At 41.0% G+C, this 26,971-nt stretch overlaps 1 protein-coding gene across 1 annotated transcript in view; it reads right to left on the bottom strand.

The window, feature by feature from the left end:
- Positions 1 to 24,102, bottom strand: part of LOC120040198 (transient receptor potential cation channel subfamily M member 5-like) — a gene marked incomplete at its 3' end in the record, with an annotated part of 47,632 nt that extends 23,530 nt beyond the window's left edge. Inside the window, 5 exon segments of the mRNA XM_038985442.1 lie at positions 268 to 433; positions 572 to 639; positions 18,959 to 19,076; positions 19,176 to 19,244; positions 23,984 to 24,102. Of these exon segments, the coding sequence (XP_038841370.1) occupies positions 268 to 433; positions 572 to 639; positions 18,959 to 19,076; positions 19,176 to 19,244; positions 23,984 to 24,102 (540 nt within the window).
- Positions 24,103 to 26,971: the final 2,869 nt, after the last annotated feature.

Genomic DNA, 26,971 nt, shown 5'->3' with positions numbered 1-26,971 from the left:
GTTGCCTTGTGGATATAGCACCTTGTGGTTGTAACAGTGTTACCATCTGGATATAGCACCTTGTGGTTGTAACAGTGTTGCCTTGTGGTTATAACAGTGTTGCCTTGTGGTTATAACAGTGTTGCCTTGTGGTTATAACAGTGTTGCCTTGTGGTTATAGCACCTTGTGGTTGTAACAGTGTTGCCTTGTGGTTATAGCACCTTGTAGTTGTAACTGTGTTACCTTGTGGTTGTAACAGTGTTGCCTTGTGGTTGTAAAAGTGTTACCTTTCCCCTTGTCCTACTGGTGCCAGTGAAGTCAATGTCCCCCACTCGTCCTGCTGCCCAGTGGCCCCTCTCCTTGTCCCCTCTGCTAGCACCTCGGCCTCGGCCTTCAGCCACACTCTCCACGGCCTCGTCCAGCTGAGAGTAGCAACGGCAGGCCAACAGCGCACTGCCACAGAACAGACACATTATACATACAGAATATACATTATACACATAGAAACATTGTACATCATATACAGTAGTATTTACAGTCCGGTCATTCACAATCCACTATGACAAACAAACAAACACAAACCACTCCTACCTTTGCTCCCGTGACCACTCCAGTACATCCCCGCATCGTGGGCATCGTCTCTGCAGCGGTATCGCCCCCTATAGACACAGCACCCATAGTGCACAACATGACCTTTACCCCACAGCCAGGTAAATCTAACCCAGAATCATTCACCAGTCACTCTGCTGCTGATGACAGGTGTGAGGCATCTCCAAGAGCTTAGACCTACAGTATCAGTCAAAGGTTTGGACACACCTACTCATTCAAGGGTTTTTCTTTATTATTGCTATTTTCAACACTATGAAATAACACACATGGAATCATGTAGTAACCAAAAAAGTGTTAAACAAATCTAAATGTATTTGAGATTCTTCAAAGTAGCCACCCTTTGCCTTGATGACAGCTTTGAACATGCTTGGAATTCTCTCAACCAGCTTCATGAGGTAGTCACCTGGAATGCATTTAAATTAACAGGTGTGCCTTGTTAAAAGTTCATTTGTTGAATTTTCTTTCCTTCTTAATGTGTTTGAGTCAATCAGTTGTGTTGTGACAAGGTAGAGGTGGTATACAGAAGATAGCCCTATTTGGTAAAAGACCAAGTCCATATTATGGCAAGAACAGCTCAAATAAGCAAAGAAAAAGGACAGTCCATCATTACTTTAAGGCATGAAGGTCAGTCAATCCAGAAAATGTCAAGAACTTTGAAAGTTTCTGCAAGTGCAGTCGCAAAAACCATCAAGTGCTATGATGAAACTGGCTGTCGTGAGGACTGCCACAGGAAAGGAAGACCCAGAGTTAACTCTGCTGCAGAGGATATGTTCATTAGAGTTAACAGCACCTCAGATTGCAGCCCAAATAAATGCTTCGCAGACTTTAAGTAACAGACACATCTCAACATCAACTGTTCAGAGGAGACTGCATGAATCAGGCCTTCATGGTCGAATTGCTGCAAAGAAACAACTACTAAAGGACACCAATAAGAAGAAGAGACTTGCTTGGGCCAAGAAACACGAGCAATGGACATTAGACTGCTGGAAATCTGCCCTTTGGTCTGATGAGTCCAAATTTTAGATGTTTGGTTCCAAGTGCCGTGTCTTTGTGAGACGCAGAGTAGGTGAACGGATGATCTCCGCATGTGTGGTTCCCACCGTGAAGCATGGAGGAGAAGGTGTGATGGTGCTTTGCTGGTGACACTGTCAATGATTTATTTAGAATTCAACGCACACTTAACCAGCATTTCTACCACAGCATTCTGCAGCGATATGCCATCCCATCTGGTTTGGTCTTAGTGGGACTATTATTTGTTTTTCAACAGGACAATTACCCAAAACACACCTCCAGGCTGTGTAAGGGCTATTTGACCAAGTAGAGTGATGGAGAGCTGCATCAGATGACCTGGCCTCCACAATCACCCGACCTCAACCCAATTGAGATGGTTTGGGATGAGTTGGACCGCAGAGTGAAGGAAAAGCAGCCAATAAGTGCTCAGCATATGTGGGAACTCCTTCAAGACTGTTGGAAAAGCATTCCAGGTGAAGCTGGTTGAGAGAATGCCAAGAGGGTGCAAAGATGTCATCAAGGCAAAGGGTTGCTACTTTGAAGAATTGAAAATATAAAATATATGTTTATTTGTTTAACACTTTTTTGGTTACTACATGAGTCCATCTGTGTTACATGCAAAGCAGTTAGCATTTTCATTTTTGCTCTGCATGCAAAAAGCTTCCTTCCTGAGATCTGTCGTCATAGTGAACCACAAGCTCTCTGTAGAATGAAAGCTAGACACAGCGGTGTAGGACGCCCCGCGAAGCAGGGAGGGCTTCGAAGCTCATGTTGCCTCACACCCTACATTTGTTCAACAATTAAAAAATAAATATACAAACATTGGGTGACAAATCCCAGCAAATGAACAAAGAGCAGAGTCAGATAATGTGCTAGCTAGCTTGTTCATTTGTTTAAAAAACAAATTAGTGAGTGTGCTAATTAGCAAGCTAAACATGACTGTTTTACAACTCATATAAAAACATATTGAGCAAGATATTGAACTATGTAGGCCCATGCATTAGTCAGTCAGTGGAAATATGGATACTACGTTCCCCAAGAAGCAATGTCAAACATGTTTACTTGGAGGAGATATTTTCATATCATGATCTTCCCTGCTTATGTATTCAAGAGACCTGAATAAACCCACTGTCATCACCCCTTTATCAATACACATTACTACCAACTATATCACACTGTCATCACCCCTTTATCAATACACATTACTACCAACTATATCACACTGTCATCAACCCTTTATCAATACACATTACTACCAACTATATCACACTGTCATCACCCCTTTATCAATACACATTACTACCAACTATATCACACTGCCATCACCCCTTTATCAATACACATTACTACCAACTATATCACACTGTAATCACCCCTTTATCAATACACATTACTACCAACTATATCACACTGTCATCACCCCTTTATCAATACACATTACTACCAACTATATCACACTGTTATCACCCCTTTATCCATACACATTACTACCAACTATATCACACTGTCATCACCCCTTTATCAATACACATTACTACCAACTATATCACACTGTTATCACCCCTTTATCAATACACATTACTACCAACTATATCACACTGTCATCACCCCTTTATCAATACACATTACTACCAACTATATCACACTGTCATCACCCCTTTATCAATACACATTACTACCAACTATAATCAAAGGCAAATGTAACTGCTGCACTATGTACCTTAATAGGACAGCTCTTATAAGGATGTGAATGAGACGGGATGTTATCAGAGGGAGTTAGATGGACAGGGAGAGGAGGAGATTTTAACCTCATTGGCTGCATAGTTAAATACCAGGAAAGTTGCTCCATGTAACTGAAAGGAGACGTTGGCTTTTATTTTTCTTCTCAATCGATGGATGCCACTCACCTCAGGGCTGAGGGTTGGCTGTAAAATGAGATTAGACTGCTGCATTTAACCTATATTCTTCCCTAGACTGAGCTGAGGGTTGGCTGTCAGATGAGATTAGACTGCTGAAAAAGAAGAACCATAAAAGATTTGTCTCCTACTGGCAGCGATTAAGAATTTGCATCTGAGTCAACATTGCTTGACAGTGCTCATTTGCCTGGGATGCCTGATAAAAGATGATCATCAGAAATGGGAAGAGATTCGAGGCCCATGCCTGCACAGCAAAAACAACAAGCTTCAGCTTATTACCGTATTTGGCCTCACTGGCCACTCAGTAAAATATATTGGATCATGGCCAATAGTTTGGACAGGTTATGGGCAAAGATTCACCCCCTCCCCCCCTCCCCAACTCATTTAATCCTATACTGTAAACATTTAGGTTTTTCACCCCAAAAATATTTCAAACTGGTATTTCACTGCTTCTCAAACCTGATTCTGGGGTCCAGTCTTCCTCTCGGTCACTGTCCTCACTATCAGAGGTTATGTATGATATTGACCAAGCCCATCATTTTACATCAAATCTTTCATTGAGCATGATATTGCCCTGAAAAGTAGCCAAACTGACAACGTTGCCCTAGGCAACACAACAAAGTAGAGGTATGGCACAACGTTGCCCTAGGCAACACAACAAAGTAGAGGTATGGCACAACGTTGCCCTAGGCAACACAACAAAGTAGAGGTATGGCACAACGTTGCCCTAGGCAACACAACAAAGTAGAGGTATGGCACAACGTTGCCCTAGGCAACACAACAAAGTAGAGGTATGGCACAACGTTGCCCTAGGCAACACAACAAAGTAGAGGTATGGCACAACGTTGCCCTAGGCAACACAACAAATTAGAGGTATGGCACAACGTTGCCCTAGGCAACACAACAAAGTAGAGGTATGGCACAACGTTGCCCTAGGCAACACAACAAAGTAGAGGTATGGCACAACGTTGCCCTAGGCAACACAACAAAGTAGAGGGATGGCACAACGTTGCCCTAGGCAACACAACAAAGTAGAGGTATGGCACAACGTTGCCCTAGACAACACAACAAATTAGAGGTATGGCACAACGTTGCCCTAGGCAACACAACAAAGTAGAGGTATGGCACAACGTTGCCCTAGGCAACACAACAAAGTAGAGGTATGGCACAACGTTGCCCTAGGCAACACAACAAAGTAGAGGTATGGCACAACGTTGCCCTAGGCAACACAACAAAGTAGAGGTATGGCACAACGTTGCCCTAGGCAACACAACAAAGTAGAGGTATGGCACAACGTTGCCCTAGGCAACACAACAAAGTAGAGGTATGGCACAACGTTGCCCTAGGCAACACAACAAAGTAGAGGTATGGCACAACGTTGCCCTAGGCAACACAACAAATTAGAGGTATGGCACAACGTTGCCCTAGGCAACACAAAGTAAGCTACCAAACGGTGTTGTGTTGTCTGAGGGCACCGATGTCCAGTAGAGGGTTAAGACATACTGATGGCGTGCAGTTTGTCACAATCGCTTTTTTATGTAAAAGTGAGTCTGGTCTCGACGGGTCTTATTTGAATGTGGGGCAGGAGGGACTGTGTGAGGGGAAAGGACCATTGTCCATGCAAACATTACATTTGCATGCAAGGTCAGGAAGAGTTCAAGTGACAACAAGTGAAGAGGGTGTGTGTGTGTGGGGGGGGGAGGGGGGGATGGAGAGGGAATACGTGGGTGCCTGTTTGTATACGTGTACGGTATGCTCCTCAGTATAGAGGCATGCAGGCTTGAGTCAGTGTGCCTGCTTCCTGTATTGTGATTTCTGCTCCACTAGATAAGTGGGCCGTTATCACTCAAATAATGAGGTAACGGGCCAATAGTTGGACGAGGTAACTTCAACCAACTCTACAGTCTCAGGAAGTATGATGCACACTACGTCATAACTTGTTTACAAACTAATGTTGATTTTCTATGAGCTCACTAGTGTTCTACCACTTTAATAATGAAACATATTTGGAATGTGAGGTAGAGTATTGACTTTTCTTTTGTTAAAACTAGTCATTTATGTTATTAAGGCCCACAGGAAATGTTGAATTAAACCTGAATTTGTCCAACAGCTATTTGAGTATCACTGTATTTAAACCCCCCAACAGGAATGAAAGCCACACACTGTAGGATGTGTTTACCATCAGTGGGTCCACTGACCTGAACACAGGAACAATATTACAAGTGGCATTTCAAGACCTTTTCACAAGTAAATATAGCACTTGATTATATTCTATGATTATAAACTACAGATAATATCCGTAGTGACATTCCACTAGACTAGAGCCACATTACACCATGAATCATATGATTACAACATGTCTACAAATCACAAAGAAGAATGCTGTAATGCATCCAAACTGTAAAAATATACAATTTGCCATCTCTGTAACAGGTTGTGAAATAATATTTCCAAGAACCAAATAAATGTCAGAGGAAGTGATTCTTAAAAGCTGAACACTTCATCACAGACATACATATAGAATAGTGCCTGCACACTCAAATGAAAAATAAATAAATGACCACAAATCAACAGACATGTTGGAGAGTTTGGTCAACCTGTTCAACAGTGCCTCGTAAGATGTGATCCACTTACAGTCGCTAACATAGTTACTTACCAGAGGCGTGTCTTGTCGCTCTGGCATGGCTGTGGTCTAATGTGCAGTCAGCTTCACTCCAGTCACCGATCTCTGCCCTGGGGCAAGTGACACCAGGTGAGCCCTTGGAGACTCCAGGAAGCAGCAGGTAGGTAAGCCACGCCCTGACCTTCCTCTGACCAATCACAGTCTCCAATGAGCTCCATTATCTTTGCATCATTATCTGCACCACCAGTGCACCTGTACAGGAGTCGCATCAGAACAATGTGATACACATGGCTACACTAGAGGGGATTATTCAGTGGGCTAGAATACAACTACTGATTACTGATAATGCAGCAACTGATAACTGATATAATACAATAACTGATTACTGATATAATACAACAACTGATTACTGATATAATACAACAACTGATTACTGATATAATACAACAACTGATTACTGATTTAATACAACAACTGATTACTGATATAATACAACAACTGATTACTGATATAATACAACAACTGATTACTGATATAATACAACAACTGATTACTGATTTAATACAACAACTGATTACTGATATAATACAACAACTGATTACTGATATAATACAACAACTGATTACTGATTTAATACAACAACTGATTACTGATATAATACAACAACTGATTACTGATATAATACAACAACTGATTACTGATTTAATACAATAATTGATATATTACAACAACTGATAACTGATCAAGACAAAGGAGTTGATTGTGGACTACAGGAAAAGGAGGACCGAGCACGCCCCCATTCTCATCAACGGGGCTGTAATGGAGCAGGTTGAGAGCTTCAAGTTCCACATCACCAACAAACTAATGTGGTCCAAGCACACCAAGACAGTTGTGAAGAGGGCACGACAAAACCTATTCCCCCTTAGGAGACTGAAAAGATTTGGCATGGGTCCTCCGATCCTCAAAAAGGTTCTACAGCTGCACAATCGGGAGCATCCTGACTGGTTGCATCACTGCCTGGTATGGCAACTTTTCAGCGTCTGACCGCAAGGAATTACAGGGGGTAGTGCGTACGGCCCAGTACATCACTGGGGCAAAGCTTCCTGTCATCTAAGACCTCTATATCAGGCGGTGTCAAAGGAAGGCCCTAAAAATGGTCAAAGACTCCAGCCACCCTAGTCATAGACTGTTCTCTCTGCTACCTCACGGCAAGCGTACCGGATCGCCAAGTCTAGGTCCAAGAGGCTTCTAAACAGCTTCTACCCCCAAGCCACAAGACTCCTGAACAGCTAATCAAATGGCTACCCAGACTATTTGCATTGCCCCCCCCCCCCCTTCTATGCTGCTGCTACTCTCTGTTATTTTCTATGCGTAGTCACTTTACTAACTCTACCTACATGTACATATTACCTCGACACCTGTGACCCCGCACATTGACTCTGTACCGGTACCCCCCTATTGTTATTTACTGCTGCTCTTTCATTATTTGATATTCTTATCATCTTAGGTATTTTCTTAACTGCATTGTTGGTTAAGGGCTTGTAAGTAAGCATTTCACTGTAAGGTCTACTACACCTGTTGTATTCGGCGCATGTGACAAATACATTTTGATTTGAACACTGGGTGAGGTTGTGGATGCTATAATACTTGCCACTGGGGGTCAGTATATCCCCATTAGGTCACAAATAAACAGCTCAAGGGTGGTCTACTGTGATTTTAGGTTGGTTTTAATGAAACATGGTTGATGGGTCTTCTATCTTTAGCTGAGGCTAAACCCATAAGTATATAATGAACATTTTATTTATAATGAAAATTAATAAACCACACAAAAGGCAGGCCAGGCCACCACTCAACTTGCTTGTAACTTGTATACAGGTAGACCAGAGAAGCCACATCCTTTTTGATTGGCAGATGAGTGGCAACCCTGACTAGAAGCACCTGCCGCTCATCAGTTGCTCACCTGTGTTCCCTATAAATGCTGTTTTGAATGAAAAAGATTTGTACCTACACACTGAAGAAGGCTGCAAAGCAGAAACGTCTGTGTATGTGAACACTGATGCAGTGAAAATAATAATAACAATAATAAAAATGTTAAAAATTAAGCTTTAACCGACATATTTTTGAATGAGGACCCATTGCCCATTTTTGCTTAAATTAATTTACGGGTTTTCACGCACAAACCAAACTTCTGGGAGAGCCTGAAGGTCCCCTTTTGATAGGCCACGACACCACACAATTTTCAGCTTGATTCGATCCAAGTTTTCAATAGATATTTCTTTATCCAAATTCTCCTTCAGCTTGGATAGACTGAAACGCCTAAAGTAATTAAAAAACAGTGTAATAACCAGTATATCGATAAGCATATCCTCATCTATATCAGTTGAACATGCTTCAAATAATAAAGTATAATGATCTGAAACCTATTAGCTGTTTATCTGTTCCACTGAGGATAAGGCACATTTTCGAAGCAAAGTTGTCTTTTGTTAAAAGGTAAAGGCCAACACGGTTTAAAACCATTTAAAACAGCCGCATTTATTAAAGGTTGGAATCAATCCGTATCGCGGAAATATCACAGAAGATCTGCGTTGAAATGGAAAGGCAATTTCCGATTGAGCCGACATAGACAGGGTTAACAGTTAATGCCGTCTCCGCTCATTCCTTTCACATTTCAATCCAGCTCTAACGCGGATCTTCCGCGATTTCGACGATACAGATTGAATCCAGTCCTAAACAGCAGAAATACCTAGGCTACAATCACTCCTGCAGTGCAGAAAGGCTACGTCATTAAACTTCCTGCAAGGATGCAAAAGTGAACCTCATTTGGTGCCATTCCAAATGGCCACCCAATTAGACTACTTTTTTAAATATATTTTTTATTTATTTATTGAAACAATAATAACAATATTACACATCAATACTGGGACATTCCTGTGAATACAATGAAACAATAAAAAAATAGAACACCATGACATCATTTATATGCGACAAGGCAATGAGACATTAACAGACATTCAGAGACATGACTTCTAATAATTGTTCCTACTTTTTAAGTTTCACAAGTCGGAGGGATTTATAAAATTGTAACAGTTCAATGAAAATAAATACAAAATAAGGAATTTTTCCACCCCATTTACATTTGTGAATATAATATTAGGCCAAGAGAAAAATTATGTTAATAAAATAGTTATGATCGGAATTACAACGATAGGCATAATGCCATTTAACATCATCAAAGGCAAACATCGGTAATTCTGGAGATTTTATACACGACCATTCATGAATTTCAATCCATAGTTCACTAGAATGGCGGCATAAATAAATGCTCTATAGATTCTGAATCAGAGGAACATAAAACACAAAGCATTTTGTCAAAATGGAATCTTTTGTGAAAGAAATCAATAACGGGATAAATGGAAGAACATATTTTAAAATTAGTTTCTTTAACTTTTGGGATAACCGGACAATTAGGGTAAAAGATAGTAGCTTTTGACCATAGCATGGGGGTTGGTCACTTCCATAGCAATATATTGAATTATAATCACCAAAAATTACTTCATTAACTGCCAATCGTATCCACTTATTGTTGAATTTTTTATCGAAAAGATTCCAGTCTTATTTGTAAACTTGGAAAACAGAGAACAACCTCATATAACAAAGTGTTCTTAATAGGTCCAAGTAAAGGAAGTGGAATTGCTTTGCAAACCTTCATATATTCTCTCTGAGTAATATTAACCTGAAATTGACCAATGAACTGATCAAACGGCAAAAACTCCCAATTAGACTACAATCACGCATTTAAAAGGTGAAGGGGGACGTGAAAGGGGCGTGTTTTCACGCCAATGGACAACCAATAATCAAGACCGAGCAATATTTAGTCGGCGTCCTCTGGCCTTTAAATAGCCTACCTCCGCTCACAAAATGTCAGTGATCGCGTCGGAAGTTAGAGGTAACATCCATTTTCTTCAAGACTGGACATATTGCTGGACGTCATGACAAACGTTCCGACGCCAACTGGTTTGGCGAGCCCGGTGGCAGAGAGAGCAACTCTCCCCAATCGCCATACAAGCGTTTGTCGAAACTTATTTGGACCCGTCGACCATGACGCGCTGAACCGCGAGTTGAAGGCGAAGCTGAGGGAAATCTCTGAGCAAGACCGGCGTCGATGGAATTTCCGCTTCGGGACAGACACACCAAGTCCCGGGATTTATGAATGGGAAGGGATGTCAGCGGAGTCGATGCCTGCCTTCTACCAGGAGTCGAAAGTGTGACCAAGCAGGTAAGCCACGCCCTAACTCTACTCTTACCAATCAGTCTTCACTGAACTCAGTATCTTCTCTTAACTTACGATAAACCCACGTTTTAAAGAAATATTTATAGTAAAATGAATAAGCCACGAGGCCACCACAACCTGCTTGTCTACAGGTAGACCAGAAGCCACATCCTTTTTAATTGGCAGATGAGGGGCAACCCTGATTAGAAGCACCTGCTGCTCACCTGTGTTCCCTATAAATGCTGGTTTGAATGAAAAATGTGTACCTACACTGAAGGCTGTAAAGCAGAAACGTCTGTGTACGCAGCACTGATGCAGCGACAATACGAAATTAAGTTAACGTTAAGCAACTACTTTTTGAATGGTCCATTACATTTTTGCTTTTCTAAAATGACGGGTTTTACGCACCAACCTAACTTCTAGGAGAGCCCGATGTTCATCTTTTGACAGGCAACGACACCCTCCCTGCTTGAATACGTTTTTAATAGATTCCCAATTGTTCTACAGTTTGGATAGGCAGAAACGCCTAAAGTAATTAATAACCAGTATATCATTGGAACAGGCTTCAAATAACGGCATATGTTCTGTTCCACTGCGGATAATGCACATTTTCGAAGCAGTTTTGTTTAGAAAGGTGTAGGTCTACACGTTATAAAGCCTTTTAAAATATCCACCTGTTTAAGGCTGGATTCAATTTGTTTCGCGAAAATATTGCGGAAGATCGGCCTTCAAATGTAAAGGTAATTTCCGATTGAGCGGACATATGTAGGGTTTACCGTGAACGCACTCTCCTCATTGCCTTTTCAATTTAAATCCATTAAAGCTCGAACTCATCGCAACTCTGTGAAGATGCCTAGAAACATTTGATTTGGATGTGTGGTATGAAAAATGTTGTGATATATTCTGAAATGGGGGGTGAAATTATCAAGCCGAACAAGCCTCATTGGAATGAGTTAATGGATCTATTGTTAGTTTAAAAATAGGTATACAAGAGAACAGTGTAGGAAGGAATTTAAGAAAAAAACAGCATGTGTTAAGACTGCCTATGTTTAACGGAGATATCAGAGAGTGTAGTTATTACACCTTGAGCTACAGACAAGAAATCGTCACCAGTTTGAGCCAAATAAACAAGTTAGTACAAGCGACAAGAATTACAATGGAGGGGGGGCTGAACTCTGATTTTTACACAGGTACTAAAGAAGGGGTTTGTTCTAAAGTAACGAAAATGTGGCATTTTGGGCAATAATTTTATGAGGACATATGTTCCCTGAGAGCTAAACTGGAAAATACAACGTTAGAACCCTCTTCTACATTTAACCCGTACTGTGGCAGACGTTAAGGTGATTGACGCTGCAAAAAATGGGGAGCGCGTTTGGCATTGAACTGCCTAATGAGGTTTTAATTTAAGGGACTTTAATTGCAAATCCTATATGATTTGCTCCAAGTTGTTTTGAGTGAAGTATACTGCCATCCACTTGGTATAAGTCTATATAGTGAATCACCTTCCCTAATCTTCAAAAAGACGAGTGTGCTACTGAGGCGCAGTTGTATTGTACGGGTTATAAATTATATTCATCCATCCACAAGAGGCTAATTACTTTATTTTTTTGAAGGATAGAAAGATTCTGGTGGAAGAACAAAGGCTCTGGATTTACGAGTCAATCTTCTCGGTCTGAACAATCAGAAACCTATTTCTGCATGTTTCGTTTTATCCAGAAAACTTTAGATTCTGTAAATGGGGATCTTTTAGCCTGTATTTTGAAGACTGGGTTGATGGGACATTTTATCAAGCAATCCAGTCTCTCTACAAAGTACCAGTTGCTTGTGTTCGTGTTAATGAATATGTACAGATTGGTTTCCACACCCTCGGTGTAAAACAAGGAGACGCCTTATCACTGACTCTTTTCTGTTTTATAAATAATTTGGCAAAATAAATTAAACAGTTAAATATTTGAGTAAGATATGATGAAATGCTAAGTGTCTTTTTATTTGCTGGTGTTATTTTGATGGCAAACTGAACAAGAACTGCAGAACATGTTATGTGCAGTCAATTGGTGTATAAAATGGCGACTAATGGATTTTAGAACACCAAAACACTTTAGTAGCTGGTTAAGACATTCTTGAGTTTACTAACATTTATAAATATTGGTATTTTTATTGATAAACATGACCTTTCTATACGCAACATCTGCCCTGGCCGACTCAGCAAATAGAGCTCTTGGGAGTTAAAGTAAACACTCAAAGATATTGGTTATGCTTCGTATTCCAAACTGTATCACATGCGTGTCCTGTTCTGAACTATTCAGCAGGAGTGTGGGGTGCGAAGAGGTATCTTAAAAACGAACATGTTCTTAACCGAACAGTATGTTACTTTTTAGGTCCAAGTTTGCACCTATACTTGGAATAACTGGGGACATGGGCTGGGAACCAGGTGAGATGGAAGGCGTCTATGGTGAGACTTTTGAATAGACTGTTTGGATATGCCAACTGCCAGAATGGCTAGCAGTTTCAGTGGGATCTATCCATAGAGGGCGCCTGGGCAACAAATGTCTGACTGAACATCTGCTCGAATCTAATTTAAGGGAGACATATATTATTAAACAACTGATGCAATGGGTGGAGGAGATTAATCATGAACCTGTTTGATTTAAGGGTGAATTCGTGTAAGATATTATGTCTGACCTTTCTAGCAGCAAGATCGCTATGTGCACTGATCAGGGATATTGCCTCTGCGTACTGAAACACTTCGGGGTTGTGGTGAAGAGGGAAGACGATGTAACTATTGTGGCCTTGAAGAAATAGAGGATAAAATTAGTTTAATTCTCCATTGCCCTTTTTTACCACGATATACGCTTGCTTATTCCAGAAACCACACCAGATATGCACTGTGGCTGAGTGATGAGGAATGTAACGTTTTTTTTGTCCCTTGTGCATTTCCGTTTGCGGAATATTTAGATAAAGCCTGGAATAAAAGAAAGGGGTACCTAATTAAATTGTAAAAATATGTAGCTTCTGTGTTGTGCCAGACTGGATCTTAGTGACTTTTATATTTCTTCTGTATGTGTTTTACTGCTCCAGGGTTGTAATTATTGTTTGGATAACCTTATTTACTATGTGACGCGCAATGCAGAGAACGCCTGACGAATTAATTTAATTACCATAGTGAATTGTAATGTTTGTCAATTAATCCCATAAGTGATGGGTTGGCGACTGACACACAATTTAATTCCAGTTAACGCCGATATTCCGCTATTTCGACGATACAGATTGAATCTAGCCCTAAACAGCAGAAATACGTAGGCTACAATCCATCCTGCAGTGCAGAAAGGTTAAATAATTAAACTCACTGCAAGGATGCAAAAGTTAACCTCGTTTGGCGCAGTAGGCTAGTGGTTAGAGCGTTGGACTAGTAACCGAAAGGTTGCAAGATTGAATCCCGAGCTGACAAGGTAAACCTGTCGTTCTGCCCCTGAACAAGGCAGTTTACCCACTATTCCTACATGTACAAACTATGGCAAGGCAACGATGCGCGGTTAAGAGGCAATCTAATTTTGATTAAGGCAATGAGCACTGACTTTGTTCAGCACTTTTGAAATGTACAGTGACATTCAGAACGTGGGCCTTTTTTTTTTTTTTTCCTGTACACCAAGTCGGAACCATAGGATAAAGGGGGCATTTAAATAGACAATGAAAGCTCTTAAAATATTTGACAGTTATCTAAAATAGGCTAATATGGGAGGGGAGGGACCAAATTGTTAGGGTGAGTCATTGTTAGGGTGAGTCACACGGGCTACTAACGGCTTACTACACAACATACTTTCTTAGCTACAGTATACATACCTCCCTGGCATATTACATAATTTATGCAGCATACAATACATTTTTGGACTTTGTGGGCAAATTGTCAAGTGACTTTGTCAGTCTGGCATTCTCCGGATTTATGGCGCTTTCTAGATAACTGAACTTGGGGGTTTGAAACCAGGTTGAATCGTCAGCGCTCTAGACTTGGAACTCAGTTACATTTTGAACGCTCATCCATTTTCCCAGTCTGCACTTTTTTCCCCCCTCAGTTCCCAATTGTCTTGAACGTGGCAGAATATATTGAACTTTTTCTGGCCCATGGTGTTGCTGTGAATGTTTATCCTTTTTAAGCTTGGAAAAGAGCCTTAACCTGAGTGGCACTGGCGTTCCGCTAGCGGAACTCCTCCCACATTCCACTGAAAAGGCAGAGGCGAAATTCAAAAGATATTTTTTAGAAATATTTAACTTTCACACATTAACAAGTCCAATACAGCAAATGAAAGATACACATCTTGTGAATCCAGTCAACATGTCCGATTTTTAAAATGTTTTACAGCGAAAACACCACATATTTGTTAGCTCACCACCAAATACAAAAAAGGACAGACCTTTTTCACAGCACAGGTAGCATGCACAAAGCCAACCTAACTAACCAAGAACCAACTTCATCAGATGACAGTCTTATAACATGTTATACAATAAATCTATGTTTTGTTCGAAAAATGTGCATATTTGAGGTATAAATCAGTTTTACATTGCAGCTACCATCACAGCTACCGTCAAAAATAGAACCGAAGCAGCCAGAGTAATTACAGACACCAACGTCAAATACCTAAATACTCATCATAAAACATTTCTGAAAAATCGATGGTGTACAGCAAATTAAAGACAAACATCTTGTGAATCCAGCCAATATTTCCGATTTTTTTAAAAAGTGTTTTACAGCGGAAACACAATATAGCATTATATTAGCTTACTACAATAGCCTACCACACTACCGCATTCATTCATCAAGGCACGTTAGCGATAGCAATAGGCACGTTAGCGATAGGGAATAAACCAGCAAAAGATATTAATTTTCACTAACCTTCATAAACCTTCATCAGATGACAGTCCTATAACATCAGGTTATACATACACTTATGTTTTGTTCGAAAATTTGCATATTTAGAGCTGAAATCAGTGGTTATACATTGTGCTAACGTAGCATCTTTTTTCCCAGAATGTGCTGATATTTTTATGACAACTATTCTGACCAAATAACTATTCATAAACATTACTAGAAAATACATGTTGTATAGGAAATGATAGATACACTAGTTAATGCAATCGCCGTGTTAGAATTCTAAAAATAACTTCATTACGACATCCAGCTTAGTTATAGCGAGAGTACCCAAAATCTGGGCGCAAACGACTATTTCACATGTTCGACAGATATATGAAATAGCATCATAAAATGGGTCCTACTTTTGATCTTTCATCAGAATGTTGTACAAGGGGTCCTTTGTCCAGAACAATCGTTGTTTGGTTTTAGAATGTCCTCTTCTCCAGTCAATTAGCACGGAAAGCTAGCAAAGTAGCGCGAAGCTCTCCTTCCTGAACAAAGGCACACAACGCAACACGCCTAACGTCCCGAATAAATTTCAATAATCTAATAACTATATTGAAAACATGATATTTACGATGATATTGTCACATGTATCAAATAAAATCAAAGCCGGAGATATTAGTCGTCTATAACGGCAGCTTTTCAGAAGGCAAAACCAGGTCCCTTCACGCGCTCTCCAGAAAACAGGAAACTGGTGACACGTCATGCCGAGAGCTATTATTCGATCCCAGATCAAGTTATACACTTCATTTCTTCTCTCACTGCCTGTTGACATCTAGTGGAAGACGTATGAAGTGAATGTATACTAATAAATATCAAGGACATTTATAGGCAGGGCCTAGAACAGAGCATCGATTTCAGATTTTCCACTTCCTGTCAGGACGTTTGCTGCAAAATGAGTTCTGTTTTACTCACAGATATAATTCAAACGGTTTTAGAAACTAGAGTTTTCTAGCCAATAGTAATAATAATATGCATATTGTACAAGCAAGAATTGAGTACGAGGCCGTTTAAATCGGGCACAATTTTCCCCCAAAGTGAAAACAGCGCCCTCTGTCCTCATTAAACTTGGACCCCACACCCTCCACCAACTAGATGGCAAGGGAAGTAAACATCTTTAGGGATTGCTTTGCAACTCTGACTCCTTCCAAACCACTCATTGTTGAAATTGCAATTTCCAACTTGTGTAATGTTTATGGCCGATGACCTTGAGGCTTATTGGATTGGAATTTCTAATGTAACTATGGCAACACCCGAGGGGGCATGAACCCTCTAGCTCTCCCTGTAGTTTCTTTTTTTTTTTTTAAACAAAACAGGTGAGGCTCCGCTGCCCCACCTGCCCTGAATGAGTTGTAGCCACTAACACAAACTCCTTAATGAGCGACTTGTTTTAATGACTTGCCGACTACATAACGTTGATCTTGTATTATTGACTAATATGAATTGACGGCTAACCGTTCTGCACTTCTTCTCTGCAGATTTGTTCCCGAGGAGAAGATCAACGTCTGAGATGACTTGCCCCCAGCACAGTTCTCAATTCCCCTTGAACGCCACGCAAAGGGGGAACCGTTCGCTTAACCACGCCGACAAATGCTACCATCTGCGGCTTTTGCAGTTAATATTTTCCATCTCGGACAGAAAAAAGATGGAGTAAGCCAACCTATGTTTTTGCCAAAGTAACAATGTATTTAAAGAATAATTCAACTTGTGTTAATTTATTACGTGTCTGAGATTGTTTTAAATGGTATCTGTGAAAGACAAACAATTTAGTGTCCATTTTGTTTACTTTCTGCTCACTTTATTGCATTAGTGAGCCCTCAAATGATACTTTAGCCTAATTTGCTACATAGGTCATCTGCCTTTTTTTCAAATATTTTCCATTGGCCAAAAGATTTAACCCACATGTTGGCCTAGGTTTTTTGCCAAACTAACAATGTCTTACTGTATTTAAATTATTTTATTTCAAATAACTTATGTTTTAATTCAATTAAGTTCTGCGATTGTTTAAATGGTATCTGGGGAAACTATTAAAACAATGTAGTTTACATTTTGACTTTCTGCTTATTTTATTGAATTAGTGAGCCCTCAAATGGCTAACGAGGTGAACGGGGACACCACCTGCCACGCACACCCCTCACACACTACAGAAACAATAAGAGCAACACTCGTTCCATTTGACAGCACATCAAATTGGAGTGCCTAGGCAAACTGTAGCAGCAGTAGACCTCTAGACTAGCCCTACTATGAATGACTTATGAGATCTGTCTCGTTGGTAGATATACTAACCCCATAAGCTCTAATTTACTGCTCATAGTTCCACACAGATGCAGATGCTATTACCGTCACTGTCGATATGCAAATCAACTAATCCATTCTATAGCATGGACGCATATTTCCGATATGAGACCGATGACTGCCCACTGACTGCCTTAACAGCGTATTGAGGAAGTTTTGACTTGTGCTTAACACCTAAGACAGCTGTTTAGTAATAAACCAAACAATGTAACACGCAATCAAGACTTAAACAAATGATTGTCATTCATTATCAAATTCTACATTGACTCCAAGTGCTTTCGCTTTTCAATAATATCAGGCTATGAAGATGGCCAACCGTTAATGGCAGGTGCACACTATTTGACTTACACCTGACGTATTTGCTTTATAAAGGTATTAAAAATAAATACGTTTAGAAGTGCAACACATTGTATCTAACCTATGTCTGCCGGTATAGATTAACAGGGCAATTTAAAAGTTGACATATCAAATAGACTAATGAATACACAAACCGCAATGAAATGTATCAGATTTGGTCTGGTTTAGTAGAAGTATAACCTAATTGTTTTGAGAGTAACGACTAAGCGTGACTATGGAAATGCATTTACTTAAGAGAATAGTGAATGCGATGCGCATATAAATTACGCAGTGGGAGGATGGGAGATTTGCAAGATCATTAAAGGTTCGCAAGCCTCAAGGATTGGCCATACAGCACCGATAGGCTACCTTGACATACTATTAGTCAAAATGGTGGCACTCCTTATAAATATAGATATGAAGTAAAGAAATCTCTTTATACACTAAGTCTAGATGTTTAATGAAGAAACGAATAAACTAGTCTAGTACACAGTGGTATATTATATGGTTGTCTATAGTCACTTTTTCACAGCAGTTCATTTTGGTTGTCAATATTATAGTCTGTACCTGCAGTAGTGTTGAATGAATTCTGCCCCGAGTAGTGCACTTTCCTCCAGAAAACGATGGTCTATATTGTCACCCCAAGGCATACAATTTTACCATCAAAATGATTCATTAAATCTGTCCCAAGGGCGTGTCATTGCCCACCCACTGATCGAATTCCCTTCATGATTTCACCTTTTCCCCCCTCCTGTGTCCAGTGCATGATAGTGACAGTTGGTCTGCCTGTAGGGGAGACTAAGTATATAACACATGTGGACCAGCAGGCTTTTATTGGCAATAGTTTGGTCTGCACTGTAACGGTTGTCATTATAATGGAACGAAAAGGATGAAAGACCATCTATGTATTAATACCGTATATACCCATCAGTTTGATCACTGAACTGTCTCTTAGGACCAATATGGGTGGAGGTACAGAACAATTTCCAATTGGGTGTAACAGTGTTACCTTTCCCCTTGTCCTACTGGTGTCAGTGAAGTCCATGTTCCCCACTCGTCCTGTTGCCCAGTGACCCCTCCTTGTCCCCTCGTCCAGCTGAGAGTAGCAAAGGCAGGCCAACGGAGCACTGCCACAGCACATAGACACATTATACATTCTAAGTCACATACAGTATTTACAGTCCAGTCATTCACAATCCACCATGACCAGCACAAACCACTCCTACCTTTGCTCCCGTGACCACTCCAGTACATCCCCCGCATCGTGGGCATCGTCTCTGCAGCGGCAGCGCCCCCTATAGACACAGCACCCATAGTGCACAACATGACCTTTACCCCACAGCCAGGTAAATCTAACCCAGAATCATTCACCAGTCACTCTGCTGCTGATGACAGGTGTGAGGCATCTCCAAGAGCTTAGACCTATATGTAAAGCATATATAGTTAGCCTTTTCATTTTTTCTTTGCATGCAAAAAGCTTCCTGGGTTCTGTCGTCATAGTGAACCACAATCTCTCTGTAGAATGAAAGCTAGACACAGGTGTAGGACGCCCCATGAGAGGCGCGGGGGGGGGGGGCTCTGAGCTCAAGTTGCCTCACCCTATATTTGTTTAACAATTAAATAAATATGCAAACAAGTGACCAATCACAACAAATGAACAAAGAGCAGTCGGATCACATACTAGCTAGCATGTACATGTGTTTAAAAAAACAAATTAGTGAGTGCTAGCTAGAAAGCTAAGCATGAATGTTTAACAACTCATATAAAAACATGCATAAGTTCCCCAAGAAGTAATGTCAAACATGTTTCCTTGGAGATATTTTCATATGATCTTCCCTGCTTATGTATTCAAGAGACCTGAATAAACCCACTGTCATCACCCCTTTATCAATACACATTACTACCAACTATATCACACTGTCATCACCCCTTTATCAATACACATTACTACCAACTATATCACACTGTCATCACCCCTTTATCAATACACATTACTACCAACTATATCACACTGTCATCACCCCTTTATCAATACACATTACTACCAACTACATCACACTGTCATCACCCCTTTATCAATACACATTACTACCAACTATATCACACTGTCATCACCCCTTTATCAATACACATTACTACCAACTATATCACACTGTCATCACCCCTTTATCAATACACATTACTACCAACTATATCACACTGTCATCACCCCTTTATCAATACACATTACTACCAACTATATCACACTGTCATCACCCCTTTATCAATACACATTACTACCAACTATATCACACTGTCATCACCCCTTTATCAATACACATTACTACCAACTACATCACACTGTCATCACCCCTTTATCAATACACATTACTACCAACTATATCACACTGTCATCACCCCTTTATCAATACACATTACTACCAACTATATCACACTGTCATCACCCCTTTATCAATACACATTACAACCAACTATAATCAAAGGCAAATGTATCTGCTGCACTATGTACCTTAATAGTACAGCTCTTATAAGGATGTGAATGAAATGAGACGGGATGTTATCAGAGGGAGTTAGATGGACAGGGAGAGGAGGAGAGGTTAACCTCTGGCTGCATAGTTAAATACCAGGAAAGTTGCTCCATGTAACTGAAAGGAGACGTTGGCTTTTATTTTTCTTCTCAATCGATGGATGCCACTCACCTCAGGGCTGAGGGTTGGCTGTAAAATGAGATTAGACTGCTGCATTTAACCTATATTCTTCCCTAGACTGAGCTGAGGGTTGGCTGTCAGATGAGATTAGACTGCTGGAAAAGAAGAACCATAAAAGATTTGTCTCCTAGTGGCAGCGATTAAGAATTTGCATTTGAGTCAACATTGCTTGACAATGCTCATTTGCCTGGGATGCCTGATAAAAGATGATCATCAGAAATGGGAAGAGATTCGAGGCCCATGCCTGCACAGCAAAAACAACAAGCTTCAGCTTATTACCGTATTTGGCCTCACTGGCCACTCAGTAAAATATATTGGATCATGGCCAGTCGTTTAGGCAGGTTATGGGAAAAGATCCAACCCCCCCAACTAATTTAATCCTCTACTGCACACATTTAGGTTTTTCACCCCCCAAAAAATATTTCATCCTTTTTTTTTGGTTGAAGATTTTAGGCCCCCAGAATGTTTTTTGTTGCCTCAGGGCAACGCCATAAGGGGGAATTTATAATATAATATAATTCATTAATAATTCATATATATTTACATTTATTGAGGGGGATAGTAGAACAAATGTGCTCTTTTCATAAAATAAAAGTTAGTCATAAACTACTATTTCACTGCTTCTCAAACCTGATTCTGGGGTCCAGTCTTCCTCTGTCACTGTCCTTCAGCGTCACTGTCCTTCAGCGTCGCTGTCTTTCAGCGTCGCTGTCCTCAGAGGGTATGTATGATCCTAACTGCTCTATGAAGCTCCGCCCAGTGGATATGTTGGCAAAAATATTGACCAATGCTATCATTTGGAGGGGAGAATGGAGAGGGAATACGTGGGTGCCTGTTTGTATACGTGTACGGTATGCTCCTCAGTATAGGGGCATGCAGGCTTGAGTCAGTGTGCCTGCTTCCTGTATTGTGATTTCTGCTCCACTAGATTAGTGGGCCGTTATCACTCAAATAATGAGGTCACGGGCCAATAGTTTGACGAGGTAACTTCAACCAACTCTACAGTCTCAGGAAGTATGATGCACACTACGTCATAACTTGTTTACAAATTAATGTTGATTTTCTATGAGCTCACTAGTGTTCTACCACTTTTATAGTGAAACCTATTTGGAATGTAAGGTAGAGTATTGACTTTTCTTTTGTTAAAACTAGTCATTTATGTTATTAAGGCCCACAGGAAATGTTGAATTAAACCTGAATTTGTCCAACAGCTATTTGAGTATCACTGTATTTAAACCCCCCAACAGGAATGAAAGCCACACACTGTAAGATGTGTTTACCATCAGAGTGGGTCCACTGACCTGAACACAGGAACAATATTACAAGTGGCATTTCAAGACCTTTTCACAAGTAAATATAGCACTTGATTATATTCTATGATTATAAACTACAGATAATATCCGTAGTGACATTCCACTAGACTAGAGCCACATTACACCATGAATCATATGATTACAACATGTCTACAAATCACAAAGAAGAATGCTGTAATGCATCCAAACTAAAAATATACAGTCGTGGCCAAAAGTTGAGAATGACACAAATATTAATTTTCAAAGTCTGCTGCCTCAGTTTGTATATTGGTAATTTGCATATACTCCAGAATGTTATGAAGAGTGATCAGATGAATTGCAATTAATTGCAAAGTCCCTCTTTGCAATGCAAATGAACTGAGTCCCAAAAAAACCATTTCCACTGCATTTCAGCCCTGCCACAAAAGAACCAGCTGGCATAATGTCAGACGAGGACAAGGCTAGAGATCACTCTGTCATGCTGATTGAGTTCGAATAACAGACTGGAAGCTTCAAAAGGAGGGTGGTGCTTGGAATCATTGTTCTTCCTCTGTCAATCATGGTTACCTGCAAGGAAACATGTGCCATCATCATTGCTTTGCACAATAAGGGCTTCACAGGCAAGGGTATTGCTGCCAGTAAGATTGCACCTAAATCAACCATTTATTGGATCATCAAGAACTTCAAGGAGAGCGGTTCAATTGTTGTGAAGAAGGCTTCAAGGTGCCCAAGAAAGTCCAGCAAGCGCCAGGACCGCTTCCTAAAGTTGATTCAGCTGCGGGATCAGGGCACCACCAGTACAGAGCTTGCTCAGGTATGGCAGCAGGCAGGTGTGAGTGCATCTGCACGCACAGTGAGGCGAAGACTTTTGGAGGATGACCTGGTGTCAAGAAGGGCAGCAAAGAAGCCACTTCTCTCCAGGAAAAACATCAGGGACAGACTGATATTCTGCAAAGGGTACAGGGATTGGACTGGGGTAAAGTCATTTTCTCTGATGAATCCCCTTTCCGATTATTTGGGGCATCTGGAAAAAAGCTTGTCCGGAGAAGACAAGGTGAGCGCTACCATCAGTCCTGTGTCATGCCAACAGTAAAGCATCCTGAGACCATTCATGTGTGTGGTTGCTTCTCAGCCAAGGGAGTGGGGTCACTCACAATTTTGACTAAGAACACAGCCATGAATAAAGAATGGTACCAACTTCTCCCAACCATCCAGGAACAGTGTGGTGATGAAGAATGCATTTTCCAGCATGATGGAGCACCTTGCCATAAGGCAAAAGTGATACCTAAGTGGCTCGGGGAACAAAACATCAATATTTTGGGTCCATGGCCAGGAAACTCCCCAGACCTTAATCCCATTGAGAATTTGTGGTCAATCCTCGAGGTGGGTGGACAAGTAAAACCACACAAATTCTGACAAACTCCAAGCATTGATTATGCAAGAATGGGGTGCCATCAGTCAGGATGTGGCCCAGAAGTTAATAGACAGCATGCCAGGGCGGATTGCAGAGGTCTCGAAAAAGAAGGGTCAACACTGCAAATATTGACTCTGCATCAACTTCATGTAATTGTCAATAAAAGCCTTTGACACTTATGAAATTTTTGTAATTATACTTCAGTATTCCATAGTAACATCTGACAAAAATATCTAAAGACACTGAAGCAGCAAACTTTGTGGAATTAATATTTGTGTCATTCTTAAAACTTATGGCCCCGACTGTACAATTTGTCATCTCTGTAACAGGTTGTGAAATAATATTTCCAAGAACCAAATAAATGTCAGGAAGTGATTCTTAAAAGCTGAACACTTTATCACAGACATACATATAGAATAGTGCCTGCACACTCAAATGAAAAATAAATAAATAAATGACCACAAATCAACAGACATGTTGGAGAGTTTGGTCAACCTGTTCAACAGTGCCTCATAAGATGTGATCCACTTACAGTCGCTAACATAGTTACTTACCAGAGGCGTGTCTTGTCGCTCTGGCATGGCTGTGGTCTAATGTGCAGTCAGCTTCACTCCAGTCACCGATCTCTGCCCTGGGGCAAGTGACACCAGGTGAGCCCTTGGAGACTCCAGGAAGCAGCATGTAGGTAAGCCACGCCCTGGCCTTCCTCTGACCAATCACAGTCTCCAATGAGCTCCATTATCTTTGCATCATTATCTGCACCACCAGTGCACCTGTACAGGAGTCGCATCAGAACAATGTGATACACATGGCTACACTAGAGGGGATTATTCAGTGGGCTAGAATACAACTACTGATTACTGATATTGCAGCAACTGATAACTGATATAATACAGCAACTGATATGGCCCAGATCCCCATCATTTGCTTGAAGAGAAGGCGGAGAAGGGGACAGAGGGCAGGCTACCTTCTGAGAATTTGTAGGCGATCGAATAAACCCCCACTGCCTTCTGTTCTGCTAGCAAACGTGCAATCTTTGAAAAATAAAATCGATGACCTATGAGGAAGATTAATCTACCAACGGGACATTCAAAACTTTAATATCTTATGCTTTATGGAGTCGTGGCTGAACGAAGACATTATCAACATACAGCGTATAACCAGCCAGCTGTATCAGCAGGATAGAACAGCGGCATCTGGTAAGACAAGGGGTGGCGGACTATGTATTTTTGTAAATAACAGCTGGTGCACGATATCTAAGGAAGTCTCGAGGTTATGCTTGCCTGAGGTAGTGTGGTCTACACCTTATGAGGTACTCTATCTACCTAGAGTTTTCATCTATATTTGTCGTAGCTGTCTACATACCACAACAGACCGAGACTGGCACTAAGACCGCACTCAATGAGCTGTATTCCACCATAAGCAAACCGGACACTGCTCACCCGGAGGCGGCGCTCCTAGTGGCCGGGGACTTTAATGCAAGGAAACTTAAATCTGTCTTATCAAATTTCTGTCAGCATGTTAAATGTGCAACCAGAGGGTAAAAAACTCTGGACCACTTTTAGTCCACACATAGAGACGCATACAAAGCTCTCCCTCCATTTGGCAAATCTGACCATAATTATATCCTTCTGATTCCTGCTTACAAGCAAAAATTAAAGCAGGAAGCACCAGTGACTTGATAAATAACATAAAAAAGTGGTCAGACGATGCAGATGCTAAGCTACGGGAGTGTTTTGCTAGAGCAGAATCAGCCATTGGCTTCATCAATAAGTGCATCAATGACGTCGTTCCCACAGTGACTGTACATACATACCCCAACCAGAAGCCATGGATTACAGGCAACATTCGCACTGAGCTAAAGTCTAGAGCTGCCACTTCCAAGGAGCGGGAGTCTAAGAAATCACGCTATGCCCTCCTAACCATCAAACAGTCAAAGCATCAATATAGGAACTAAGATCGTATCATACTACACCGGCTCTGACGCTTGTCGGATGTGGCAGGGCTTACAGACCATTACAGACTACAAAGAAAGCACATCCGAGAGCTGCCCAGTGACATGAGTCTACCAGACGAGCTAAACTACTTCTATGCTCGCTTCTAGGCAAATAACACTGAAACATGCATGAGAGCACAAGCTGTTCCGGAAGACTGTGATCACGCTCTCCGCAGCCGATGTAAGTAAGAACTTTAAACAGGGCAACATTCACAAGGCTGCAGGGCCAGACGGATTACCAGGACATGTACTGCGAGCATGCGCTGACCAACTGGCAAGTGTCTTCACTGACATTTTCAACGTCTCCTTGTCCGAGTCTGTAATACCAACATGTTTTAATCACACCACCATAGTCCCTGTGCCCAAGAACACTAAGGCAACATGCCTAAATGACTACCGACCCTTAGAACTCACGTCTGTTTGAGAGCTTCTAGTTCTTTGGTGTCCACATCAAAAACAATCTAACATGGTCCAAGCACACCAAGACAGTCGTGAAGAGGGCACAAAAAAACCTATTCCCCCTCAGGAAACTGAAAAGATTTGGCATGGGTCCTCAGATCCTCAAAAGGTTCTACAGCTGCACCATTGAGAGCATCCTGACTGGTTGCATCACTGCCTGGTATGGCAACTACTCGGGCTCCGACCGCAAGGAACTACAGAGGGTAGTGCGTGCGGCCGAGTACATCACTGGGGCAAAGCTTCCTGCCGTCCAGGACCTATATCAGGCGGTGTCAGAGGAAGGCCCTAAAAATGGTCAAAGACTCCAGCCACCCTAGTCATAGACTGTTCTCTCTGCCACTGCACGGCAAGCGGTACCGGAGAGCCAAGTCTAGGTCCAAGAGGCTTCTAAATAGCTTCTATCCCCAAGCCATAAGACTCCTGAACGTCTAATCAAATGGCTACCTACACTATCTGCATTGCCCCCCCTTCCCCTCTTTCACACTGCTGCTCCACTCTGTTATTATCTATGCATAGTCACTTTAATAACTCTACCTACATGTACATATTACATCAATTACCTCGACTAAACGGTGCCCCCGCACATTGACTCTGTACACCCTGTATATAGTCTCCACACTGACTCTGTACCGGTACCCCCCTGTAAATAGTCTCCACATTGACTATGTACCGGTACCCCCCTGTATATAGTCTCCACATCAAATCAAATTGTATTTGTCACATACACATGGTTAGCAGATGTTAATACAAGTGTAGCGAAATGCTTGTGCTTCTAGTTCCGACAATGTAGTAATAACCAACGAGTAATCTAACCTAACAATGACTCTAACCTAACAAAGACTATATACAGGGGGGTACAGTACAGAGTCAATGTGGAGACTATATACAGGAGGGTACCGGTCTAGCTATTGTTATTTTACTGCTGCTTTTTTACTTTAATTTCTTATTAATTTTTTTCGTAAATAAGCATTTCACTAAGGTCTACTACACCTGTTGTATTCAGTGCATGTGACTAATACAAATTTAAAAAATATAATACAACTGAACTGATATGATACAATAACTGATAATATGACAACTGATATGATACAATAACTGATAATATGACAACTGATATGATACAATAACTGACAACTGAGAGAATGCGACAACT

The sequence above is a fragment of the Salvelinus namaycush genome, unplaced genomic scaffold (assembly GCF_016432855.1).
Source record: "Salvelinus namaycush isolate Seneca unplaced genomic scaffold, SaNama_1.0 Scaffold335, whole genome shotgun sequence".
Classification (NCBI taxonomy): domain Eukaryota; kingdom Metazoa; phylum Chordata; class Actinopteri; order Salmoniformes; family Salmonidae; genus Salvelinus; species Salvelinus namaycush.
This window is presented reverse-complemented; position numbering and strand designations above follow the sequence as displayed.